At 42.5% G+C, this 26,314-nt stretch overlaps 1 protein-coding gene across 1 annotated transcript in view; it reads left to right on the top strand.

The window, feature by feature from the left end:
• Positions 1-26,314, top strand: part of LOC138765343 (calcium-activated chloride channel regulator 1-like) — a 77,521-nt gene that overhangs the window by 41,237 nt on the left and 9,970 nt on the right. The window contains exons 10-15 of the mRNA XM_069942385.1: positions 4,691-4,915; positions 9,669-9,846; positions 11,080-11,186; positions 11,280-11,501; positions 21,187-21,448; positions 23,117-23,284. Coding sequence (XP_069798486.1) covers positions 4,691-4,915; positions 9,669-9,846; positions 11,080-11,186; positions 11,280-11,501; positions 21,187-21,448; positions 23,117-23,284 — 1,162 coding nt within the window. The remainder of the gene's footprint in view (positions 1-4,690; positions 4,916-9,668; positions 9,847-11,079; positions 11,187-11,279; positions 11,502-21,186; positions 21,449-23,116; positions 23,285-26,314) is intronic.

Genomic DNA, 26,314 nt, shown 5'->3' with positions numbered 1-26,314 from the left:
GACCTCGTGCGGTTTTGTAGGAGGAAGGATGTCGTGAAGCTGGAAAGGGTGAAGAGGTTCACCCAAATTCTGCCTGGAATCGAGGGCTGCACATAAAAAGAGCTTGGATAAGCTGCATTTATTCTCACCAGAGCATTTGAGGCTGAAGAGAAACCTAATGGTGTTTTATAAGATTATGAGGAGTGCGGAGAGTTCCAGGCTAGGGTAGACGATAAGGAGAGGGTACAGGATTAAGGGCGAGGGAAGACATTTAAAGAACGTCTGATGAGAATGTTTTTCACACATAGTTGGGACAAGCTGCCAGAGCACCAGGTGGAAGCAGATACAAGGGCAAAGGATTGGATAGGAAAATCAGAGAGGAATGCAAACCTAATGCAGGCAAATGGAAGGAGAGCAGATAGGCATGACAGCAGGCGCGGATGAGGTGGGGAAAAGGATGTGCTGTGTGGTTCACTGATTGTAGTATTTGTTGATCTGCAACAGACTAGTAAATTCTGTGGCACAAGAGGTTGCCCCAATTGGTGCAGAAGGAACTGGAATGCAAAGGTGAAGATGTGCTGCTACATATTGACACATAGCCACCTATCCATAGAACAGCACAGTACAGGCTATTCGATATGGTGTTGACACTTCCTCAAAAGAAGTACTAAAGCCCTCCCTACTTCATAACCCTCTATTTTTCTTTTATCCATGTGTCTGTATAGGAGTCACTTAAATGTTCCCAAAGTTTCAGCTTCCACTACCATCCCTGACAAGACATTCCAGACACCCACAGCTCTCTGTGTGAAAAAAAAACTTACTCCTATTGTCTCCCCTAAACTTCCCTCCCTTCACTTTGTACAATGTCCTCTGGTGCTTCCTATTCCTCCCTGGAAAACAAGTGCCCATCTTATCTATGCTTCTCATAAACCTCTATCACATCTCCTCATCCTTCGACGCTCCAAAGAGAAAAGTCCCAGCTCTGCCAACCTTGCCTCATAAAATTTGTTTCTCAGTCCAGGCAACGTCCTGGTAAATCTCCTCTGCACCCTCTCTTTGCTTCCACAGCCTTCCTATAATGAGGTGACCAGAACTGAACACAATACTCTAAGTGTGGTCTTACCAAAGATTTGTAAAATTGTAGCATTACTCCCCAACACTTGAATTCAATCCCCCTCTTAATGAATCCCAGTATCCCATAGACCATCTTAACTATCCTCTCAACCTCTGTGGTGAGCTTGAAAGACATGTGGATTTGCACTCTGTTCATCCACACTCTTAAGTAACCCTGTACTCAACCTTCTGGTTGGTCCTTCCAAGATGCATCACGTCACACTTATCCAGATTGAAATCCATCTGCCACTTTGCTGCTCAACTCTGCGTCCTGTCTATATCATCTTGTATCCTTTGACAACCTTCAGCTCCATCCACAACTCCTCCAACTTTCATGTCATCCGTGAACTTACTGACCCATCCTTCTGCCTCTTCATCCAGGTCATTTATAAAAATCACAAAGAGCAGGGGTCCCAGAACAGATCCCTGTGACACTCCACTACTCACCGAATTCTGGGCAGAATACTTTCCTTCCACTACTACTCTCTGCTTACTTCCTACAAGCCAATTTTTTAATCCATACACCCAATTTTCCATTGATGCCGTGACTTTCTGGATGAGTCTCTCGTGGGAGACCTTGTCAAACGCCTTGCTAAAATCTATGGAGACCACATCTACTACCCCACCCTCATCAATTTCTTTTGTTACCTCCTCAGAAAACTCAATTAGACTCATGAGGCTTGACCTTTCCTTCACAAAGTCATGTTGACTATCCTTGAGTAGACTGTATTTCTCCAAATGCTCATAGATCCTCTCCTTAAGAACCCTCTCCATTAATTTACACCCCACTGATGTAAGACTCACTGTTCTATAATTCCCAGGATTCTCCTTTTTTAACCATGGGGACTACATTTGCCATTCTCCAATCCTCCGGCACCTCCCCTGCTGCCAAAGAGATTCAAAGATCATAGTTACTGCCCCAGCTATCTCTTCTCTCACTTCCCACAGCAGCCTGGGGTATAAAGCATCTGTTCCTGTGGACTTATTAATCTTGATGTATTTAAGAAGATCCAACTCTTCCGCTCCTTAATTTTTACATTGTCCAGCTCACAGCCCCATTCAACTTCGACTTCACCATGATCAAGGTTCTTTTCTCTTGTGAATACTGATGTAAAGTATTCATTTAGGACCTCTCCAACCTCCTCTGACTTCAGGCACATGTTGCCTCCCTGAATCTTTAGCGGCCCCACCTTCATTCTCGTCATCCTTCTCTTCTCCATATACGCATAGAATTCCTTGGGGTTCTCCTGAATTCTACAGGCCAAAGCCTTCTCCTGCCCCCTTTGAAGTCCTTTCTTAAGCTCCTTCCTGGTTAGCATATACTTCTCATGATCCCCTTCCTGTTTCCTCCCTCTTCTCGACTAGATGCCTGACCTGTTTCATCAGCCTTGGTTCCCTTTTCCTCCCATCTTTTCCTTGTCCCAGTGGGACAAACCTATCTTGAACCCTGTACAAGTGGATCCTAAACTTTCTCTACATTAATTCTGTGCTTTCACCCTTAAACATAAGTTTCCAATTTATCCTTGCTAGTTCCTGCCTCATCCTTTCATAATTAGCCTTTCCCCAGTTGGGCACTTTCCCAGTTTGACTGTTTATATCCTTTTCCATAACTATGTTGAAGCTCAGGGAGTTGTGGTCACTCTCACCAAAATGCTCCTCCACCAAGAGATCCATCACCTGACCAAGTTCATTCCCCAGAACCAGATTCAGTGTGGCCTCTCCTCTAGTCAGCTGGTCCACCTACTGTGTCAGGAATCCTTCTTGTACGCACCTGACAAATTCAGCCCCAACTATCCCTCTTGCAGTCAGTAGGTCCCAGTCAATATTAGGGAAGTTGAAATCACCCATAACTATAATCCTATATTTCCCGCACCATTCCATAATCCGCCTGCTTACCTGCTCCTCGGTGTCCCGAGGGCTATTTGGGGGCCTATAGACAACTTCCAGCACAGTGATAGCTCCCTTCCTATTTCTGACTCACCCACACCATCTCAGTGGACACTTCCTATGCAGCGCCCTCCCTTTCTATAGCCATGATACTATCCCTGACCAGTAATGCTACTCCCCACATCTATTTTCTACCTCCCTATTTTATTCTAAAACATCTATATCCAGGCCTTCAGCCAATCTTGCCCATCCTCCAGCCAAGTTCCACATCCTGATCCATGCTCTAAGTTCATCCCCTTTATTTCCAATACTCCTAGTGTTGAAATAGACACATTTCAAACCCTCTAACTGGCTACATTTATGCTCTGTCCCCTGTCTGTCCTTCTTCACCAATTCAGAGCACATAGTTATCAGGCTTTTGTCTTTCTACCCTAATATCTACCCTCACCACCCCCTCCAAACTAGTTTAAACCCTCTCCAACAGCTCTAGCAAACTCGCCCGCCAGGATATTGTTCCCTCTCCAGTTCAGGTGCAGCCTCTCCTTTTTGTCCAGGTCAGACCTTCCCAGAAGAGATCCCAATGGTCCACAAATATGAACCCCTGCACCAACTCTTCAGCCACACATTCATCTGCCACAATTTCCTGTTCCTACCCTCTCTGGTGCGTGGCAAAGGCAGTAATCCCGAGATTACCATTGCTGAGGTCCTGCTTTTTAATTTATTTCCTAATTCCCTATATTCCCTCTTCAGGACCTCATCCCTACTCCTATCTATGTCATTGGTCCCTTCGTGGACGACATCAGGCTGGTCACCCTCCCCCTCCAGAATGCTATGAACTCATTCAGAGACATCCCTGACCCTGGCACCTGAGAGGCACCATACCATCCAAGAGTTTTGATCTTGTCCACAAAACCTCCTATCCACTTGTCTAACCAACAAATCCCCAATCACCAAAGCTCTCCTCTTCTCCCCCCCCCCCCCCCACCTTTTCCTTCTGAGCCAAGAAGCCAACATCTGAGCCGGCGATGTGATCACCTCATCTTGTCCCTGGTAGGTCGTTTCCCCCCCCCCAACGGTATCTAAAAGAGTATATTTGTTGAGGGGAACGGCCACAGGGATGCTCTGCACTGCCTGTCTCTTCCCCTTCCCTCTCCTGACAGTCACTTTGAAAACTTTCAGTTTTCAATAATCCATTGCCTCTATCCATCTATCTAGCTACTGTATACCTATGTGAGAGAGAGAGAGAGAGAGAGAGTGTGTGTGTGTGTGTGTGTGTGTGTGTGTGTGTGTGTGTGTGTGTGTGTGTGTGTGTGTGTGGAGAGACAGAGACACAGTCAGACAGACATTATACCTGGAGCTCTGTAAGTATATTTCGAAAAGCAAAAAGAATGCTCTGAACTAAAACGGATAACAGATACTGTTTGAAATACTGAGAATCACAGGCTGAATCTGTGCCGTGAGAGAGTTCCCATTTCATAGCAGTGACCTTTCATCAGAATGCTCCAGGGATGTGCTTTATAATAACAGCCTTTTATGTATAAATCCTTGGTTACGCTGTTCAGCTGAAGGGAAACAAAATAAAATAAAATGGGACTCACAGAACATTGTTCTATTAAAATTCACTTTAAAGTTTTTTTTTCTATCACTGAAGGAACAAAGTAATGGTTTTGTGACAACTGAACTGAACCTCGAGGTTTGTGCTTGTATTTAGGAGAATCGCATTAATAAGCTCCGACAAGCAGCGAAGATTTTCTTACTGCAGATTATTGAAGAAGGCTCACATGTTGGAATTGTTACCTTTCATTCTACTGCATCCACTGCCTCACAACTGAAACTGATTGATGGAGAAAATGCAAGGAATGAACTTGCCCAACTTCTGCCCACATCCGCTCGTGGGGACATAAATGTCTGCGCAGGGATTTTGTCTGGTTTTGAGGTAAGACTTTGAAAAGTTTTAGAGTTTTCAGCAATTACATTGAGGCATTGCAACTCACTGTGTTGCTGGTGACAGATGATCATCACAAGCTTAACACTGTTATCCAAGGAGGGAGACGAACACAGGAACACCAAGTCATCCAACGTTCAAGGTTAAACGCAGAGCGCTGGAATAAATCAGTGGGTCAAGCAGCCTTTTTGCAGAGGAAGAAACAGAATTAATGTTTCAGATTGATGATGAATGGCCAACTCCGCTTCCCTTCCTGCACCTCATGCGTGACATGCAGAGGGTCACTTTAGCATTTCTTGATTTTACCTCAGAATGTTGGCATCTGCAGCTCTTTGCTTTTGCACAGTTGTGGAGATGACCACGGGACTAATAAAACAATTAGAGGGAGGCAAGGTTGGCGTAATGGTCAGCACAATGCCTTTCCAGCTCCGGGGTTTGAATCCCGCGCTGTCTGCGTGGAGTTTGTATTTTCTCCTCGTGTCTGCGTAGGTTTTCCCCGGGGACTACAGTTCCCTCCCACCATCTGGAATGTACCGGGGGGGGGGGGGGGGCGGGAGACACGGACTCGTGGGCCAAAATGGCCTGTTATTGTGCTACATTCTGTAAATTAAGCAAATTCGGTCGGCCTTATGAATGATGTTAGAAACAGAAAATATCAGAGTGATTTGCAGTTCGATAGAGAGAGAAAATGAGAGAAAACTATAGCCGATTCCCGACTGATGGTTTTTCCTTTCATATTTTGTCTAGTGTTTTACAAGGATATAACTAGCAAGTCGATAACAGGTGACATCTAGATGTAGTGATACTTCTGGGATTGCAGCAAAGCGAAAAGTAAAGGCTCACAGGATTGAATATAATATTTGATTGTGGTTCCTAAATTGGTTAAAGAGCCAGTAAACAGAATCAACAAAGCACAATCTTTTTAAATGCTGAGCAAAAGGTCAGGTAGGATCTGGGTGCAAGTCAGCAACATGCTGGAGATTCACAGCAGGTCCATGGGAAGTAAAGGGTGACCGACATTTTAGTCCTGAGCCCTTCGTCGGGAATCTGGAATGACGTGGACGGGTTCACAACAAAGTTGACATTCAGACCATTATGGGGGAAATTGCATGCTGGTATTGCAAAGGTACATCAAACTATGGGATCTCATAGCACCTTAAGACTTTTCAGGGGTCATCTACTGTATCCAATGCTCCCATTGATGTTGCCTCTACATCGCAGAGTTTGGACACAGACTTGGAAATTGCTTCATTGAGCACCTCAACTCTGTCACTGCAGTAGCGTGGATCTCCAGTGACTATCCATCTCAATTCTACGCCCCACTTCCTTGTTCGACTCGTCTACACATAGTCTTATGCACTGCTGGACTGAGACCACCCCCACAATGGAGGTACAACACCTCATATTTCATCTAGACAACCTTCAACTGGATGGCATTGACATCGACTTCTCTGGTTTCCATTAGAACTGCCCCTCCCCAATCCTTCCCCATGTCTCCCACCATCTCTCTCTCTCTCCCTTTTTCCCTCTGTCTCCTGTCACAGAGCCAAAATCAATTTTCACCTTTCCTCATCATATCCAATTAACACTCCCCCTCCTATTCTTCCCTTCTCCCAGCATTCTGTACAGATGCTTTTTGCTCTTCTTTTCACTCATACCTTGAAGAGGGGCTCAGGCTCGAAACATCAGTTATATATCTTTACCTCCCATGGACGTTGTGAGACCAGCTGAGTTCCTCCAGGATTTCTGTGTTCTTGCTTCAATCTGCAGACTCTTGTGTTTCACTCCAGACTTTCTTTGGAGATCTCGATGTGAGCACAGCTGCTCAAACTGAAGAAGGGTGTACTCTTCCTGAAGGTGTAGCATGGAGTCAGTAGGTTTGTGGCAGGGACGTGAGGATTCTTCATGAGGAGAAATAAGAGTTGAATCAGGATTGGAGAGGAAATTGAGTTGAATAAATCTTACTGGAACACAGGAAAATGAGAAGGAATCTTATTGAAATATATATGTTTGGAGAGTCTTCCACCCTAATGGTTCTGACTGGAAAGCTGAGACCTAGGATCCCAGTCTCATGATTAAAGTTGTTACAAGACCAGCAGCAATAGAAATTCACCAAGGCAATCATTTTTATGTATAACTATTAATAATATAACACTTCTTGCTTAACTCAAAACATAATTCTAACTTAACCCCACTATGCACAAATGTGTGCGCGTGCCTGTTTGTGTGTGTGTGTGTGTGTGTGTGTGTGTGTGTGTGTGTGTGTGTGTGTGTGTGTGTGTCTGTGGGTGTGTCTGTGGGTGTTTGTGTGGGTGTGTGTGTGTGTCTGGGTGTGTCTGGGTGTGTGTGTCTGTGTGTGTGTGTCTGGGTGGGTGTGTGTGTGGGTGTGTGTCTGTGTCTGGGTGTGTGTGTGGTGTGTGTGTGTGTGTGGTGTGTGTGTGGATGTGGATGTGTGTGTGTGTGGTGTGTGTGGATGTGTGTGTGTGTGTGTGTGTGTGTGTGTGTGTGTGTGTGTGTGTGTGTGTGTGTGTGTGTGTGTGCACCCACGTATGTGTGTGTGTTCCAAAACCATTACAGTTTGGGCATGATTGTAAAAAGAATCACTTTTTAAAGTTCAGTCAGTTTTGTGTGGTGACTCGGAGTCTTTAAAATTGTTGCTCCAAAGTAATTATGGAGTAGGTGTGAAGCATCAGATTTCTCAAAACACACAAAGTTCTTGTAGAGTTGTTGTTTTCAGACAATTGTTTCTATCATATGAATGATACGCCTCTCTTGCGTGGAGGTTTCAGAACTTAGGTTTTTCTCCCACAATGACTTCACAAACCCCGGCAAGGGTTACATGAAGTGGCCATGTAAAAATGGACACGGTGAAACTGTCCTCTTTTCAAAGAGACGGCTGAAGTGGCTTTTCCTTACCACTGATTTTGTGTATTTCCCATGATTAAGAGAAAACAACAGGAACGGTACCTCTCTGACCGGAGGCTACTGCATTTCTGACCTCAGATGAAAACTAGTGTAATATTAAAGATGTCTCCTTGAAGTGTCTTTAATCACATGACATGACTTCACTACAATTTTGTTTGAAGTTCTTCAATCCAAAAGTTAATGAGCAAATGCTTCCTAGTTGCCTGCCCAGGTCACAAGCAGATGGTTTTGTGTGTACACAGATCATTGAAGCAAAAACCTGCTTTGTGTTCACAGGTGCTTCTCTGAATAAACAGCATTGTCTTCAACATTTCAATGGACAGTCACTTCAGGTTTTATGGCTGTGTACACAGCTTCAGCCAACAATGGTTTAGCAGACATTTTGATTTTCAAAATGGTTTCTGTGTATAAGAGTCTATGGTGTCTGTGTCCCTGTCCACCCATAACGCCTTTACTAAGATATATATAGATGAATAACACAATTCCATCACAAAGATATACTCATTCAGTCAAAACTGTAAACAAATCTATTTAAAGTTATCCAAACCTTTAGGAATTCTCTACGGCAGTAAATGTTCATCTGTTGTGTAGAAAGCTGAAATTAGAGTATGTGGAGGTGAATCAGTGACTCTGATGGGGCACTTTCTTGCTACTTTTTCTTACTGTGAGGCGTGCCAGATAACACTAATGGTAACTCTTTGCCTTACGCCAGGCAGAAGACAATTTGGTGTAATATTACATTCTGTACTATTACATGACAATAAAAGAATCTTGAATCTTGAATATGGACATCAAGTGATATTGGCACTAGGTGGGGAAGATTGAAAGAAAGGATGAGCCATGATCTTATTGAATGACAGATTTTAGTTGGAACACTGAACATAGAACATTACAGCACAGTACAGGCCCTTTGACCCTCGATGAGCCATCCTACATCTTCTTACCAAAAAGAAAAGAAACCCTTCCTACCTTGTAACCCTCTTTTTTCTTTCATCCATGTGCCTGTTGAAGAATCTCTTAAGTGCTCCTAATATTTTAGCCTCCACCACCATCCTTGGCAAGGCATTCCATGTGCCCACAACCCTCTGCATAAAAAGTCTACCCCTGATGTTTCCCCTAAACCTCTCTCCCTGTACTTTATACAGATGTCCTCTGATGTTTTCTACTCCTGCCCTGGGAAAAAGGCACTGGCCGTCCACCCTCCGAATCTTGTAGACTTCTATTAAGTCTCCGCTCATCCTTCTTTGTTCAAAAGAGAAAAGTCCCAGCTCTGCTAACCTTGCCTCGTGTTTTCCAATCCAGGAAGTACGCTGGTTAATCTCCTTTAGACAACTATAGTTTCCGAATCCTCCCCGTAATGAGGTAAACGCAGTACTCTAAGTGTGGTCTCACCAGAGATCTGTAGAGTTACAACATTACCCCTTGACTCTTGAACTCATTTCCCTTATTAATAAAGCCCAGCATTCCATGAGTCTTTTAACTATCCTATCAACCTGCCCTGTTAACCTGAGAGATGTATGGATTTGGACCCCAAGGACCCTCTGTTTCTCCACACTGTTAAGTATCTGACCATGAACCCGGTACTCAGCCTTAGAATTTTGACCTTCTAAAATGCATCACCTCACACTTATCCGATTGAACTCCATCTGCCACTTTTCTGCCCAACTCTGCATCCTTGTCTGTATCCTTTTGCAACCTATGACAACCTTCAGCTCCATCCACAACTCGTCCAACCTCTGTATCGTCCGCAGAAGATGCTTCTGTGTCTTACATTCCGATTTTTTTCTATTTGTTATGTCATTAATTGATTACTTTGAAGGTGCTTCGTGGAGACGATGGTGCTACCAATGGTGATGAAATCATATTACTGGTTCTTGGTAAAGACAGTGGAATGAGAAGTTGCTTTGCAGAGGTGGAGCAAAGTGGAGCCATAATTCACACCATTGCCATAGGACCAAATGTAACCGAAGAATTGGAGCAGCTCTCCGTTACGACAGGTAATTGGGTTTGATAGTCTCTGCAATTCTTGTTCCCACATTAGTAGTAGAATGCAATTACAATGCGAAAATGGCGTTGACCATGTCAGACTTGGCATTGACCTTTTCATGCCTCCTTATTGTTGGTCACCAAGGTTTGAAACCACTAGGCTGGCTTCTCCTCGCTGTCATTGGCTGACTACTAGGGAGTGTTGGGAATGGGGATAGAATGGATAGAATGGATCAGTAAGTACGTCCATCCCAAGAATTGCAGGCTGGCTAGGTTAACTGCTCGCTGTAAATCCCCACGGATGAACAAGGGCGATATGCGAATTGGGATGGAGCTGATGAGCATGTGAGAAAAAAAGATTACTGGAAATAATTGGGAGAATGGGGTTGATCTTGAGCGCTGGCATGGACTTGCTGGGAAGAATGGCCTCATTCTGCGTCAGTTGTAATTCATTTCCACCTTGACCAATGCACCTAAGTGATTCTTGTGCAGTGATTCCTCGATCCTTCTGGACACCCATTTGTCCCCACTTTTCATCATTAGGTGTTTAGTTCATATCTGACCACTTTGGAGCAAAGTGGACAACCTCACAGGTATTTATGCTGCCACTGACTGGCTCATTCACTGAATTTATAAATATCTTTATCTCTTTTATGCCTTCCGTCTCAGTAATTACTATCTCAAGACAGCAGTAAATTGAATATTAGGTGGTTCAAAGTGATAATTCTATCAGTAATAATGAACAGATGAGGCCCCAACACAAATGCTATGGGGTGCCTCCAGTCTACTTTTACCTCAGCTAATTATCTCTGCTAAAATAGTGGATGGAAGTATTTTAGGTATTAAACCATCATGTTTCATAGCCCACATGTGATAGATTTGCCAGAGGAAATGAGATTCTGTCCAGATTGTTTCTGCTGAACAGTAGAGTTCAAACCTGGACTAACATAAGACATTGGAGCAGAAATAGGATATTCAGCCAGTGCAGGCGACCGTGCCATTTAATCATGAGCTGCTCCATTTTCCCACTCATCCCCACTTCCCGGCTTTCTTCCCATAACTTTGATGCCTGGCAAATCAGAAACTGATCAATCACTCCTTAAATACAACAATTTTTAAGATCCAGGCACATTTTTCAATGGTCAGAGTTCTGTCGTAACCCACAGTGTTTGCTTCTGAATTGAGTTTCAGTTGTCAGTGACCATTGGTTTTGAGTTGATTGTAAAGTTTTGTACATTCTGCAGGAGGCTTACAGTTTGCAGTTGCTGGTAATTTGGAGACGAGTGAATTCATTGATGCATTGAGTGGACTATCATCTGCTAATGGTGACATTAACCAGCATTCAGTCCAGGTTTGACTACTTTCAGATAATAGCTTTCTGAGTATTCTTCTTGCTCACTGACTGCGCATGTGTAAAATAACTATTCCTTTTGTTCCTTCTCAGCTTGAAAGTTTAGGATCCAGGATCGGCAATGACAAGTGGTTGAACGGCACAGTTCTTCTCGATAAGTCTGTTGGGAACAACACGTTTTTTACAGTCACTTGGGAGGCACAAACACCCAATGTGTTTGTACGTGACCCCAGTGGGAAAATGTACAACAACCGGGACTTTGTGATAGATCGCATGGAACACACAGCCCATCTCAAGATTCAAGGCACTGCACAGGTATGCAACAAAATCCATTTGGAATGTTCAATCTGAATGTGTGTCCCAGGATTTCCTGGCAAAAGACAGCAAGTCAGGGGCACGGAGGTCCTGAACCTGTTTGACATCAATTGGCTCAATATGTTTGAAAGTTGTTTGAACATATAACATAAGAATCTACAGCATGTTACAGACCCTTGTGCCCACAAAGTTGTGCCGATCTAATAACTGACTCTAACAATTGCCTATAATTCCCTACTGCATGACCCTCCATTTTACTCAGTTCCAAGAACCTATCTATTAGTCCAATGGTTTGAAAGCATTTTATTCCACTCACATACTGTAATGCCTCTTTTATTGTAATAAAGAAACTTGGATTCTTTTAAAACAACTATATTTATTAGCTAAAGCACACACGGACAAGACCCTGTGGAGTCACATATTTTGAATCTACCCAAGCTGCAACAAAACAGTCACTGACTCTCTGTAATGGTCAGGAGGATCACTAGCGCTCTATCACTACATCCCCTATCTTTGAGATGTTTAATCTAACAACATGACACACTAATACAGTATTGCTTTTAATTTAAAGTTCAACACAAACATAAACACAACATCAGCAGCATAAATCTTTAAGTGTGCAGTTCTTTATCTTTTAGAGATTCAATCTGTCAGGTGCCTAGATAATACCTGCGGATCTTCTTAACACAGGTGCTTTGTCAGCTCTGCTGGTCCATTAACTACTGTCTAGCACTGGTGGTGTGTCCTCTATTACTGCGCAGGCTTCTTCTGCATTTGTCTGTTTCTGTGGGGTCTCTTGCATTTTCAGCAGGCTCTTTCATTTCCCTCTCAGTATTTGACCATCTTCTGTTCTGAAAGTGTAGCATCTTGGATTTACTTCTTCCAGAACAGTAGATTTTTTGCCCAAGTGTTGGAATCTCTGAGTCTCACTGTGTCAAGTTGGACAAGTGGCCCTAAGCTTCTTGCTGACTTGTCATAGTTTGCTTTTTGTCTCCATTGCAGACGCTTTCATTTCCATTCGACATCTTCAACATCTCTGTCATTCTTTGGGTCTGCAGAGTAGGGAAATGTGGTGTGTAGTCTACATCCCATCAGAAGCTCAGCGGGTGACGTGCCATGTTCAAGTGGTGAAGCTCTGTAACTCAACAGAGCTGGGTAAGGATCTGAGCCATTGTCTAGTGATTTCTTTAACAACTATTTAACTATGTGAACTCCATTCTCTGCTTTATTGTTTGACTGTGGGTACAGAGGACTTTAAGTCACATGTTGAAAATCATACTCATCTGCAAAGTTCTGGAATTCTCTACATTTGTAGCATGGTCTATTGTCACTGTAGATAATTTGAGGAATTCCATATCTTGCAAAAATTGATTTCATATATTTGATCACAAGCAGCAGACATATTTCCGGATAGTTTGATAGATGGTCAATAATCAGCGAGTAAATCTTTCCATCCACGTCAAACAGATCAGTCCCAATTTTCTGCCACGGTCCTGCTGGTAAGTCAGTTATGATCATGGGTTCCTTTGTCTGCTTTATGTAATGTTCCAAACCGGTCTCACAGCTTGAAACTATCCTGTCAATGTCACCATTTATCCTGGGCCAATAAACAGCAGTTCTGGCCCTCCTCTTGCATTTTTCCATTCCAAGGTGCCCCTCATGCACCCTTTTCAGCATCTCTTGTCACAGTGATTGAGGAATGATAATTCTGCTCTGTCCGAGTAGAGGCCCATTGACAACACTCAGTTCATCTCAGCTCTGTAGTACGGCTGGCATTCACCTCTAGGACATCCTTCATTCAGGTTCTTGATGACCTTCTCTGTTCCTTTCTGTTTTGGCTGTGATTTGCTGGGATTTCATGTCAGATATGGGAAGAGATTCACATAGAGTTTACATCTGTCTCTGTGGAATTAGAAGTCATTTGGTCAAGGTCCGGCTTGACCTTTTCTTTTAGTGGTGCTGGAACCCATCCTGGGGCATGTACAACTGGTTCTGTGTCATCCTTTAACTGTTTCTAATCAGTGAATGGTAGAACTCTAAACCGCTTGAAGATGTCTGGAAATTGATCCAGTATTTCCTCTATGCTCTTCCATACATTGATGCTGTTAATGCGATAGACCCTCTTGACTCAGCTTAATTTTTCAAATGCTTTGTCACCAAGTAGTGAATCATGTCCATCTGGGATGACTGCGAACCTGAGGACGTGCTCTTTATCTTTAACTTTCTCCTTAAGTTTTAATGTACCTTTCATGTTGATGCTCTGTCCATTGTAGACTTTGAGTTGCACAGGATTTAAATGGACGTATGACTTTATCTTCATTGCCCTGGTGTTACACTCACAGATGAAATTGACTTTTGCTCCTGTGCCCAGCTTGAAAGGAATATTTGTTCCATTTGTATGTAATGACACAGTCCACTTATCCTTCTCGACTCTGTTCATGCTTGGTTGTTCAGTGTCTGTTGGTTTATAGTCTTTCTCTACTTCTATGCCAATGAAGAGTGCATCACTGAGAGCAGTTTCTTCTATAGTGTGTACGGTGTGCACACTTTCACTTCTGTTTTGTTTCCCTTTTGAACAACATTGGCTTCCAGAGTGATTCTGCCCTTTGCACTTCTCACAGACTTTTCCATTGGCTGGGCATTGTTTTGGAGCCTGTTGAGTGCCATGTTGTTTACAAATTAATGTCTCTCCGTCTTTTTGTTGTTTCCTATGTCTCAATCTTTTGTTTATGAGCGAGGATCCATACTGTGGCTATGGCTATGCCTTCGATTTCACTGGCTTTGCCCTCAAACCATTATTTTTGTGTGTGGTGCAGAGCTAATTCACTGGCATGGCATATTTATACAGCTCTGCCTCTTGCAGCAACCTCCCTCTCACTTTCTTATCAATAAATCACAAACAGAATTTATCATGGATCATTGAATCCAAAATTGCATGTCCTTGCTTTTAATTTCAAGTCTGTTAAAAGGGTAACAATGCTTCCCCCCTGCAGCTGTGTGTGTGAGTGAAGCACATACTTCTGGAATGTTTCATTTTCCCCCATCAAGTGTTCATCAAATATCTCAACCTTGTTGAACTTGCCCTGGTCTTCTCCCTTGGAAAAAAAAATGAGTTGAAAACCTTTGGTGTGAGGTCCAGCCACGGTAAATAGCAGTGCAATCTTCCATGCATCAGGTTTGATATCAACTCCAATGGCTTATAGGAACAGTATGAATCTTTGTTTGAACAGCCTCCACTCATGGTCAACATTTCCATTCCAATTTATAGCATTAGTATGTTGGCTTTCATAAATCAGAATATTGAACACAGGAATTGGGATGTTATGTTGAAATTATATAAAGCATTATTGAGGCCAAATTTGGAATATTGTGTGCAGTTTTGGTCACTGAATTACAGGAAGGATATAAACTATAGAGAGAGTGGAGAGGAGGTTTATGAGAGTGTTGCCAAGGTTTCATGGTTTTAGTTACAGGGAACGGTTGAGCAGGCTGGGACTTATTCCCTGGAGCATAGAAGGTGGTGAGATGATTTGATAGAGGTATTCAAAATTATAGGTAGCACGGATAGAGTCAGCGTGGATAGACTTTTTCCACTGAGAGTGGGGGAGATTCAAACAAGAGGGCATGGATTGAGAGTAAAAGGGGAATGTTTACGGGAAACATAAGAGGAAATCATTTCTTGCAGAGGGTGTGTGGGTATGGAATGAACTTCCAGCAATGGTGGTAGGAGTGAGATCAATGTTAATATTCAAGGATAGATGGATAGGTATATGGATGGGAGAGGTGTTGAAGGTTATGGGCCAAATGTGGGTCAGTGGGACTAGGTGGGAGATAATGTTCAGCATGGACTAGTAGGGCCAAATTGTTCTGTGCTGTAAATGGTTATATGGTTTATATGGTTAAGTGATTGTAGATAGTGATTAAGGGCTGTAAAACTCCATTCATTGTTCCCCTACTGATTACATGAATATTTTATAGTTTTAGATTATGCTTTGCGGTCCATTTCCCTGTGAATAAACCTTTTGTTCTCACAGATCTGTTGAAGTATCACTAACGTCAACCCTGACTCTGAATCTGTTTTTAAATAGGCAAGGGCACATTTCACCAGGAGCAATGCAAACATTTTCTTTTCCTGCCTATTCCCCTGCTGTGTACATTATCTGTCTGTAGAGCACAGCTTTCAGTCTATATGTGTGAAACTTGGGTACAAGAAAAACGTTTAATTTACAGTAAAATTCCCATTGTCCAGAATTCAAACCAACAGCAAAGAAAATCCAGGAAATAAATAAAAATGTCAATAAAAGTTTCAAAGTGTTGGTGAAGACGGCAGCAAATATATTCAGCCAGTAGAGTGGCCTGGCCATGCCCTGCTCTCAGCAGCTGTTTCAATAAAGTTGAGTTTAAATAAAATGGTGCCTCAAGAGATGAGGAGCCAACCGATGCTGCTCGCCTCTGGAGTGACTATCCCAAAGAGTTTCCCTATCCCTGCCTGGTAAGAGTCTTTATGGTCAGGTCACTGGTCTGAGTGCTGCCGGTACCATGTAACCCAGCACTACCTGTCACATGGTCAGGTGATTGACAACTAAACCAGCTCCCCCACCAGGCTTGGCTGGGGCGGAGGGTGGGCTAGACACCTTGCAGGATGAAAAACAAGACCTGTCACAGGGCGGATGAACCCTCTCAGAGGATCAATAGCCGTCTAGCAAACATGTGCCATGAAGCACAGAAAGGGCACGCCTTGCATCTAAGCTTGGTCTGGCCATTCACTGCAACAGAACTTCCCCCAGCCATCTCAGACCTCAACATGTTGCTGGATCCAAAAGGGGATGTCGAGAGGGTGGGTCTGGACCTGTGCAATGTCCTACTCACCTAAAATCCATTCACGCACACACTGTTCCTTCCTGAGGAGTGGAGTATCCTCAGATCCAGGGCCAGTTTTAAGCCTATTTGACCAATTTGATCAAATTGGGTCCCGTGCCTTAAGGGGGCCTCGCACACATATTTGAGCCAAGGCCTTGAGCAGAGAACACGGTGACGGATTTCGCTTAAACTGGTAAGAAAATAATAATACTATAGGCCTTATAAACTGAGGGATTTGTCAGTGAACTCGTGAAGTTATTGCCCTTAATTGATCATATTATCTCAGTGAAATATTTTTAGGAAATATGTCTTCGATTAAACTACTGGCTATAGGCCTCCTTTGTCTCTCTAGCCAAAAATTTCATGTTTTGTATTCATTTGACCCAGTAAGATAGATGTATTACGGAGCTGATGAAACATCTCTTATTATAACATATAACATAACAATTACAGCACGGAAACAGGCCATTAGGCCCTTCTAGTCCGCACCGAACCAAACACCCCTTTCTAGTCCCACCTCCCTGCACAATGCCCATAACCCTTCATCTTCTTCTCATCCATATACCTGTCCAACCTTTTCTTAAATAATACAATTGACTCCGCCGCCACTATTTCTCCCGGAAGCTCATTCCACACGGCTACCACTCTCTGAGTAAAGAAGTTCCCCCTCATGTTACCTCTAAACCTCTGCCCCTTAACTCTTAACTCATGTCCTCTTGTTTTAATCTCTCCTACTCTTAACGGAAATAGTCTATCCACATCCATTCTGTCTATCCCTTTCATAATCTTAAATACTTCTATCAAATCCCCTTTCAACCTTCTACGCTCCAAAGAATAAAGACCCAATCTGTCCAATCTCTCCCTATACTCTAGATGCTTAAACCCAGGTAACATTCGGGTAAACCTTCTCTGCACTCTCTCCACTCTGTTTATATCCTTCCTATAATTAGGCGACCAGAACTGCACACAGAACTCCAAATTAGGCCGCACCAACGTCTTAGACAATCTCAACATCACCTCCCAACTCCTATATTCCATGCAATGATTGATAAAGGCCAGCATACTAAAAGCCTTCTTCACCACCCTATTCACGTGAGTTTCTACCTTCAGGGAACGATGTACCGTTACTCCTAAATCTTTCTGCTCTTCTGTATTCATCAATGCTCTCCCATTTACCACGATCAAAATCAAAATGTAAGAGATTATTTAACAATGAAAAGTCCTCCTATTCCAGTGAACAACTTTCCACGAAATGAAAAGGGATTGTGTTTTGCCAAGTTTCACTGTAAGAGGAAACTTCCAAATGGGGAGTGTGTTGAAAGTCCTTGGATTATAAACTCTCAGTCTGCTGATAGAATTTATTGCTTTTATTGTAAACAACCAGTACATTATCAACAAGTGGATTCAACAACTGGTCTAATCTTCATACAAGGTTGTGTGAGCATGAAAATTCTAAAAACCATTTGGAAGCCACATGGAGTTTCTGGGAGTTATACCAAAGACTTTGTAGTGGACAGACAATTGACAAAGAACTTGAAATCATCGTCAATGAAGATGCAAAACACTGGCAGAAAGTATTCAAAAGGCTAGTAGCAATAGCCCAGTTACTTGCTGAGAGAAATCTAGCATTTAGAGGAACAGAGGAAAAAATTGGTAATGAGAGTGTACACACTGGAAACTCTTTAGTTCTTATGAGGTGTTTGGAAAGTTTGACCCTGTTCTTGAAGAACATTTGTGAAAAGTCAAAAACCATGAACTTCATAATCACTATTTAGGAAAAGATCCTCAGAATGAACTACTAGACATTATGGCTGTTTTGAATGAGATACTGAAACGCATAAAAGCAGCTAAGTCCTGTGCCATAATTTTCGACTGCACACCTGCTATGAGTCACCAAGAGCAAATGTCTCTAACAGGTATGTGTCTGATGGTAACTTGGCTCCTTCAGGTGTCTATGAACATTTCATAAAGTTTATGCAGGTTGAAAGTAGCACAGGAGAAGATTTATATAAAACATTATTAAACACACTGAAGGAATTAAATTTAGAGGTGAAAAACATTCGAGGCCAAGGCTATGACAACGGTAGCAACATGAAAGATCACTCATCTGGAGTACAAGCACGACTGTTGAAGGATAATTCAAGAGCTTTCTTTGTACTCTGCGCATGTCACAACTATAACCTTTTACTCGGAGATGTAGCCAAGTGTTGCCCAGATGCTATAACATTTTTTGGGATCTTGCAAAAGATCTACATATTGTTCTCTGCATCAACTAAGAGGTGGGCAGTTTTTAACAACATGTACCCTGGTTATCAGTGAAACCCTTGAGCAACACAAGGATGGAGTGTCGGATTGATAGTGTTAAAGCTATTCGTTATCAGTTTGGAGAAGTACATGATGCACTTGTGGAAATATCAGAGATAACAGGTAAAAGCAGAAGCAGAATCTTTAGCAAACCAGCTAAAAGTTTCTTTGATATTTTGCCATGAAGTACTTTTTAAAGTTAACTATATAAGCAAGGAACTACAAGGTGAAACAAAGGACATTGATGAAGGCATTGAGTCATTTGAAAAACTATTATCATGACTAAGAATTTATAGAGAGGGCAGTTTTAATGATGTCCTAATAGGCGCAAGTGAATTGGCTGAAGGTGTTGAATTACCATTGGAGTTTAGACAATTTCAAGAAAAAAAAATGTAGAAGGAAAAGAATGTTTTCATGTGAGGCAAAAGATCAAGCTTTAGATGATCCAAAAGAAGCACAGTGCTTCAGCTTAGTGCTAGACAAAGCTATTCAATCTTTACAGCCTAGATTTAAGCAGCTTAAAAGCCATGTAAAATTATTTGGATTTTTAAATAACTTTCAGAACTTACAAAAGGCAGAAATAAGGAAACATACAGCAGACCTTGAAGCAGCTTTAACTGACACCAAACTAGAAGAGAGCACTGATGTAGGGGTAGTTATTGAAACAACTAAAGACGTGGATGGTTATCTGCTGGCCGAAGAACTTAAAGCTCTGAAAACTTTTCTTCCCTTCAGTGTGGTTAAGCTTCAAGCTCTGTTTGAATACCTGGTAGTAAACAATGGATTCACAGCATTTCCTCATGTTTTTATTGCTTTGAGGATTTACTTAACAATCCCCGTAACAGTCGCATCGGGCGAAATAAGTTTTTCAAAACTAAAACTGATTAAAACATACTTACGGTCAACAATTTCACAAGAGAGACTAAACAATTTGGCGATGCTATCTATAGAAAAGGACATTACTAAAACCATTGACTTTGAAATTATTTTGAAAGGTTTTACAAATAAAAAAGCCAGAAAACTCTGTTTGTAAAAGACCTGCATAAACAGTAGGTCTTTAACTGTCTTAACTTGTATTAAAAAATTAAAACTTTCATATTGTCTTTCAATATTTAGTATATCAACCATTTAATGCTTTTTGGCTAAGGCTGGCACACTACATGAAATATAAAACATCAATTTTGACTTTTGTAGAGAGGGGCCCCGCTATCAATCTTCTAATTGGGCCCCTCAATTAGCACTGGCCCTGCTCAGATCAAACCCCACAAACTGACTGAAAGAACCATCATCCATCCTATGGGATGGATCGCCAGAAGTAGGGTCTTTATCTGTAAGTAACGCTTTATCTGTAAACTTGGGGGAGAGGGGTTAATTATGACAGCGACATGGTTAGTGTGACGGATAGTGCAATGATGTTTCAGCGCCAGCGGAGTTTGAATTTAAATTTAAATTTTAAGTTCCAGGAATTTCCTGATTCAAGTGATCTTTACAGAATTACAATATTGATTTTTTTTTTCAAATTACTTTACATTTTGCACCATTTTTTTATCTTTTAAACTGTTTATTTTTTATGCATATGTATTGGTTAGACATTGTAACAGGTGTGTCTCAGGCAACTGGAAAATTCACATATCTGGCTTCTGGAGGATACCAGGGATTTTTACAATATAGTGGATTCAACCAAGAAAGGCTACCTAATTCAATCACCTGAGGTTGCTTTATTTCATTTAGAAACATTTCTCATGACATTGCCTGAACAGCAATCAGGATTAAGCATCCCAGACTTTTATTCCCGTTCCAAAATTTGAGTAAAAAGACAAACTGTGGATGGAGAGGTGACGACTTGTTCTTGCAATAGAGGGAGTGGAGAGGAGATTCGCCAGGCTGAGACCTGGAATGGCAGGAATGACTTATGAGGAGAGATTGCGCAAATTGGGATTGTACTCGCTGGAGTTTAGAAGATTGAGAGGGGATCTCATAGAGACCTATAAAATTCTGGCAGGACTGGACAGAATGGATGCAGATGGGATGTTTCCAAGGATGGGAAAATCCAGAACCTGGGGCCATGGTTTGAGGATAATAGGCAAACCATTTAGGACCGAGATGAGGAGGAATTTCTTGACCCAGAGGGTGGTGAATCTGTGGAATTCATTGCCACAGAGGGCAGTAGAGGCAGGTTCATTAAATCTATTTAAGAGGGAATTAGATCTATTTCTTCAGTATAAGGGTATTAAAGGTTACGGAGAGAAGGCAGGGACGGGGTACTGAACTTTAAGATCAGCCATGATCTCGTTGAATGGCGGAGCAGGCTCGAAGGGTCGAATGACCTACTCCTGCTCCTATCTTCTATGTTTCTATGTTTCCATGACTCCCATGAATTTCTGTGTTCCAGCTCTCTGTGTGCAACATGGCTCCAAGTTCCGGTCAACAGAGGCAAGGAACTGAATCTGGGACTTGGCTGGACCGTACAGAAAGGATTTTGGGAGGGCTTCTTAAAAATAACGAATGTTTGTTTTCGCAGACAGGAACTTGGATCTATTGCATCCTGAATCCTGGAATCCAACAGGTTGTAACCATCACGGTAACATCAAAAGCAGCAGATGCAAAGGATCCGCCAATCACTGTCAATGCACACATCAGCAGAAAGGGTTCTGCCAGCCCAGTGATTATCTACATGGAAGTTACTCGTGGATTTCTACCAGTCCTGGATGCTAAAGTGACAGCTATTATTGAATGTCCCAGTGGTCCTCCAATTGAACAGGAGCTTCATGATGATGGTTTAGGTGGGATACACAAAATACTCCTGTGAAATAAGAAGTGTATAGTTATTGTAACAATCAATAAAACAGTAGAAGTCTGAATATCTAGACAGCTCGGGGATTGTGCCGGTCCAGATTTTTGGATTCTTGGGCAGTACTTTTAAAGTTCAAATTTAAGGAGGAATGAAGAAGAGATGAACAGGTAAACAAATACAGCATGCTTTATTTATCAAAACGAGCAGATTTAAAGAAAAATAAAGTGGCTGCTTGCTGCTGTTGGGCATCTGTGATGCTTGTGTGTGCATGAATGCACACAAAAGCCCGCCAAACTTTAAAAGTTTGAGAGTTTTCAAAAAATCCAGATTCTTGGGAGGTCTGGATTTCTGGCACCCCTGGATTTTTTTGGACCTCTACTGCACATCTAATACGGGCCACTTTTCCATGCAAATATATCAAAGATTTTAGAGGGTCTAAGTGGCACAAGCTGGGATCAGAAATCCTTTGCATTTTTCAGTGCCAAGATAATTAGGCAGCTTTGTATGAGCACAACCTTCCCTTGAACTTTTCCAACGATCAATAAAAAGTGCAATGGGACTCCTTAAGAATTCCTGTATTCTCACCCTCTGTTGGGACTGGGGGACGAATGTCTCCTCTCTTTTTAGGAAGTTGGGCCCACAAAAAAGGCCTGATTAAAATTGAACACGAGGAACACAAAAAGTTGAAGCATGCTCCCCAGTAGAGTCATTAGGGGTCAGCATCTTGATCCTTGAGGGGTTAGAGACGAAGTGAGGAATCACTCTGGATTTACTCCACAATCCCTGCCACTAGCAGGTAACATCTCTATATTTTAGAGGGACAGAATGGTAACAGGCCCTTCTAGTCCAAGAGCCAGTGCCGCCATGTGACCAATTAACCTTCTAACCGCGTACATCATTGGAATTTGGGAGGAATGCCCAGAAGAAGACCCCCAGAGACATGGAGTGAACACACAAACTCATTTCAATCAGTGCCGGATTCAAACCCGTGATGTTGGTAACCGTTACACTAAAGAATAACGGCCTAGCTTTTAGAAATAACATGGAATTATGGAATGAATGGCTTTGTGGCCAAGTCTGCAAATGATACAAAGGTGGGTGGAGGAGCAGGTGGTGTTGAGGAACAGGGAGTTGGCAGAAGGATTTAGGCAGATTAGGAGAATGGGCAGAGAAGAGGCAAATGATACACAACGTCAGAAAGTCGTGCAGTCTGCAAGGAAGCAGAGGAGGTTCCTGGCCTCCAGTCTCACTCCTGCCTCCATGTCTAGCCGAATGCTTCTGGACTGGTTTATTGAGTCGAGCTGCAGCCTACAGGAATCATGAGATTGGCATGACGATTTCAAAGCAAGGCCTTGCTTTTTTTTTTAAACAAGCTCTTCCAATACTAACCCTTTCATGAACAAGCAGCAGGTTACCTTTTCTTTTTGAATATTTTATTTAAAAATTTAAATAAGAACCACAATACATTCAATTAATATAAAACAATACATGTGGTATATGCATTCCTCCCTCCCTACCACCCCCTCTCCTACCCACCACCCATCTCCCCAACCCCGAAACACCCCAAAGAAAGAAAGAAAGAAGGAAAGAGATTATCAATCAGATTCAACGAGTGATCTTGATAGCCATGCTCCCCCTCATCTTTTCTTTCTTCTAGGTGCTGATGTAAACAGGAACGATGGTGTGTACTCCAAGTATTTCCTCAACTTTAATGGAGCTGGAAGATGCAGTGTTCAAGTGCGTGTCCAGGGAAAGGAAGGGAGCACACGAGTGGAGGGCAAAAGAAGAAGACATGCCCTTTCCAGGGCAAAATACAGAGAAAATGGTAATAAATACTTGGCAATGTCATTGAGGTGGTGCAAGGTTTAAAAGCAGATGTTAGACCATAAGACGCAAGAGCAGAAATAGGCTATTCATCCCATTGAGACTGCCATGCCATTCAATTATGGGTTGAACTGTTTTACCCCTCAGAACTACTGCCTGGTCTTCTCCCCATAACCTTTGATGCCCTGGCTAATCAAGAACCTATCAATTTCTGTCTTAAATACACCCATTGACTTGACCTCCACAACTGCCTGTGACAAGAAATTTCACAGATTCACGACCCTCTGGCCAATTAAATTCCTTGGTATCTCTGTTCTAAGTCGGTGCCCCTCAATCCTGAAGTTGTGCCCTCTTGTCCTGGGCTCTCCCACCATGTAGAAACAACCTTTCTACATCTACTCTGTCCATGCCTTTCAACATTCAAAATGTTTCAATGAGGGACCCCCCCCCCACCACACCCAATTCTCCTAAATTCTGAGAACAGGTCAAGGGTCGTCAAACATTCCTCATATGAAAACCTTTTCATTTCCCAGAATCATCCTTGTGAACCTACTCTGATCCCTCTCCAACGTCAGCACATCTCTCTTAAATGAAGAGCCCAAAACTGTTCACAAGTGAGGACTCACCAGGGCCTTTTTAAGCCTCAACATCACATCCTGCTCTGAAATTTGGTTCCTTTTCAAATAAATGCCATCATTGCATTTGCCTTCATCAAGCAAGTTTACCTTCAGGCTGTCCTGCATGAGGACTCACAGATCCATTTGCTTCTGGGAATTTTCAGTTTTCTCCCCATTTGGCATATAGTCTGCTGTTTATTTCCTCTTCCAAAGTACATCACCATTCACTTCCTGACATTGTGTTTCATTGGACACTTCCCTGCCCATTCTCCTAATCTGCCCACGTCTTTCCACAGATTCCTTGTTTCCTCAAAACTCCTTCTCCTCCAGCTTCATATCATCTGCAAACTTGGCCACAGACCCATTAATTCCATAATTTAAATCATTAATATACAATATAAAAAGAAGCGGCCCCAACACTGACCTCACTGGAACACCACTAGTGACGGGCAGCCAACCTGAACATGATCCCTGTATTCCAACTCTCTGCTTCCTGCCCATCAACCAATGCTTTACCCACGCTCGTAGGTTTCCTGTTAAACCATCTTATCTTGTTAAGTCACCTCATGTGTGACTCCTTGTCAGATCCCCTCTGAAAATCCAAATACACAACATCCGCTGCATCTCCCTTATCCCTTATTCTTCAAAGAATTCCAATAGGTTTGTCAAGCAAGATTTTTCCTGAAGGAAGCCATGCTGGGTTTGGCCTATCTTGTCATGTGTCTTCAAGCCCTCCATAACCTCATCCTTGACAATCGACTCCAACATCTTCCCAACCACTGATGACAGGCTAACTGGTCTATAATTTTTGCTGCCTCCCTCCCTTCTTGAATAGTGCGGTGACATTTACGATTTTCCAATCCTCCTCGACCGTGCCAGAATCTAGATTCTTGAAAGATCATTACCAATGTCTCCACAATCTCTACCACAACATATTTCAGAACCCAAAGGTTCTGGTCCGGGTGACTTATCCACCCTTCGACCATTCAGCTTTCTGAGCACCTTCGCCCTTGAAATAGTAACTGCACTCACTTCAGTTCCCTGATACCCTTTGATACCTGGCACACTGCTGGTGTCTTCCACAGTGCCATCTCCGGGTCTCCCATTATTATTTCTCCAGCATTGTTTTCTAGTGGTCTTATTTTCACTCTCACCTCTCTCTTACTCTTTATATACTTGAAGAAGCGTTTTGTATCCTCTGATATTATTTGCTACCCTATTTTCAAAGTTCATCTTTTCCTTCCTTATGAGACTTTTTAGTTGCTTTCTGCAAGTTTTTAAAAAAACCCAATCCTCCATCGTCCCACAAATATTTGCTTCCTTATATGCCCTTTCTCTTGGTTTTATGTTGGCTATGAATTCCCTTGTCGGTCACAGATGGCTATTTTTCCATTTAAATATTTATCCTTCACCTTCTTCATTTCTTGTGGGAACTCCATCCAATGCTGCTCCGCCGTCTTCCCTACGGGGTTCCCCCTTCTGATCAACTTTGGCCAGTTGTTCTCTCGTGCCGCTCCACTTTTGACTTAGTTTCTCCTTGTTAAATCTCAAATTGAACCCATTCGTATTATGATCACTCCCCTCTAATGGTTCCTTTACTCTAAGGTCTCTAACCGCCTCTGGTACATCACACAACATCCAATCCAGTACACCCGATCCCCGAGTGGGCTCATCAATAAGATGCACTAATAAGGCATCCAGTAGGCTTTCCACAAATCTCCTCTCTTCAGATCTAATCCCAATCTAGTTTTTCCAATCTACTTGCGTGTAAAAATCCCCCATGACCACCATAACTTGCACTTCTGACATGTCTTTTCTATCTGCTGTTTTAATTAGTCCTCCAAAACTTGGCTACTGTTTGGAGGTGTGTATATAACTGCCAACAGTGCCCTTTTACCCTTGTCATTTCTTAACCAAACCCACAATGATTCAAATCTTCTGATCGCATATCGCCTCTTTCTAATGAGTTGTTATTCCTTACCAACAGAACCCCTCTGCTGACCTGGCCTATACACTCTGTATCCTTGGAAATTCTGCTCGCAATGATATCCATTCTTTAGCCATGATTTTGTAATGGCCAAAACTTAATACCTGCCAATCTGTGGCTCTACTGCAAGGTCATCCTTGCCTTTGTTACTTGTTTTGGATCTATCTCTGTTGTATTGCAACTTATTCCAATGCCCTTTCTGCCTGGACTTCCACACAAACTCCCTTCCAGATGTCTCCACTTGTGCACCAACAGCCCCTTCTTCTGCCTCTTTACTTTGGTTCCCAACTCTAGTTTAACTCCCACAACCACACCCCCATCCCCCTCCCCCTGCACTTCCCCAACAGCATTAGCAAACCTTTCTGCCAGGATATTGGTTCAGGTGCAACCTGTCCCATCTTCACAGGTTGCACCTTCCGCAGAAAAG

The sequence above is a fragment of the Narcine bancroftii genome, chromosome 5 (genome assembly GCF_036971445.1).
Source record: "Narcine bancroftii isolate sNarBan1 chromosome 5, sNarBan1.hap1, whole genome shotgun sequence".
Classification (NCBI taxonomy): domain Eukaryota; kingdom Metazoa; phylum Chordata; class Chondrichthyes; order Torpediniformes; family Narcinidae; genus Narcine; species Narcine bancroftii.
The sequence above is the reverse complement of the archived record's forward strand: the minus strand, read 5'-3'. Positions and strand labels throughout refer to the sequence as shown.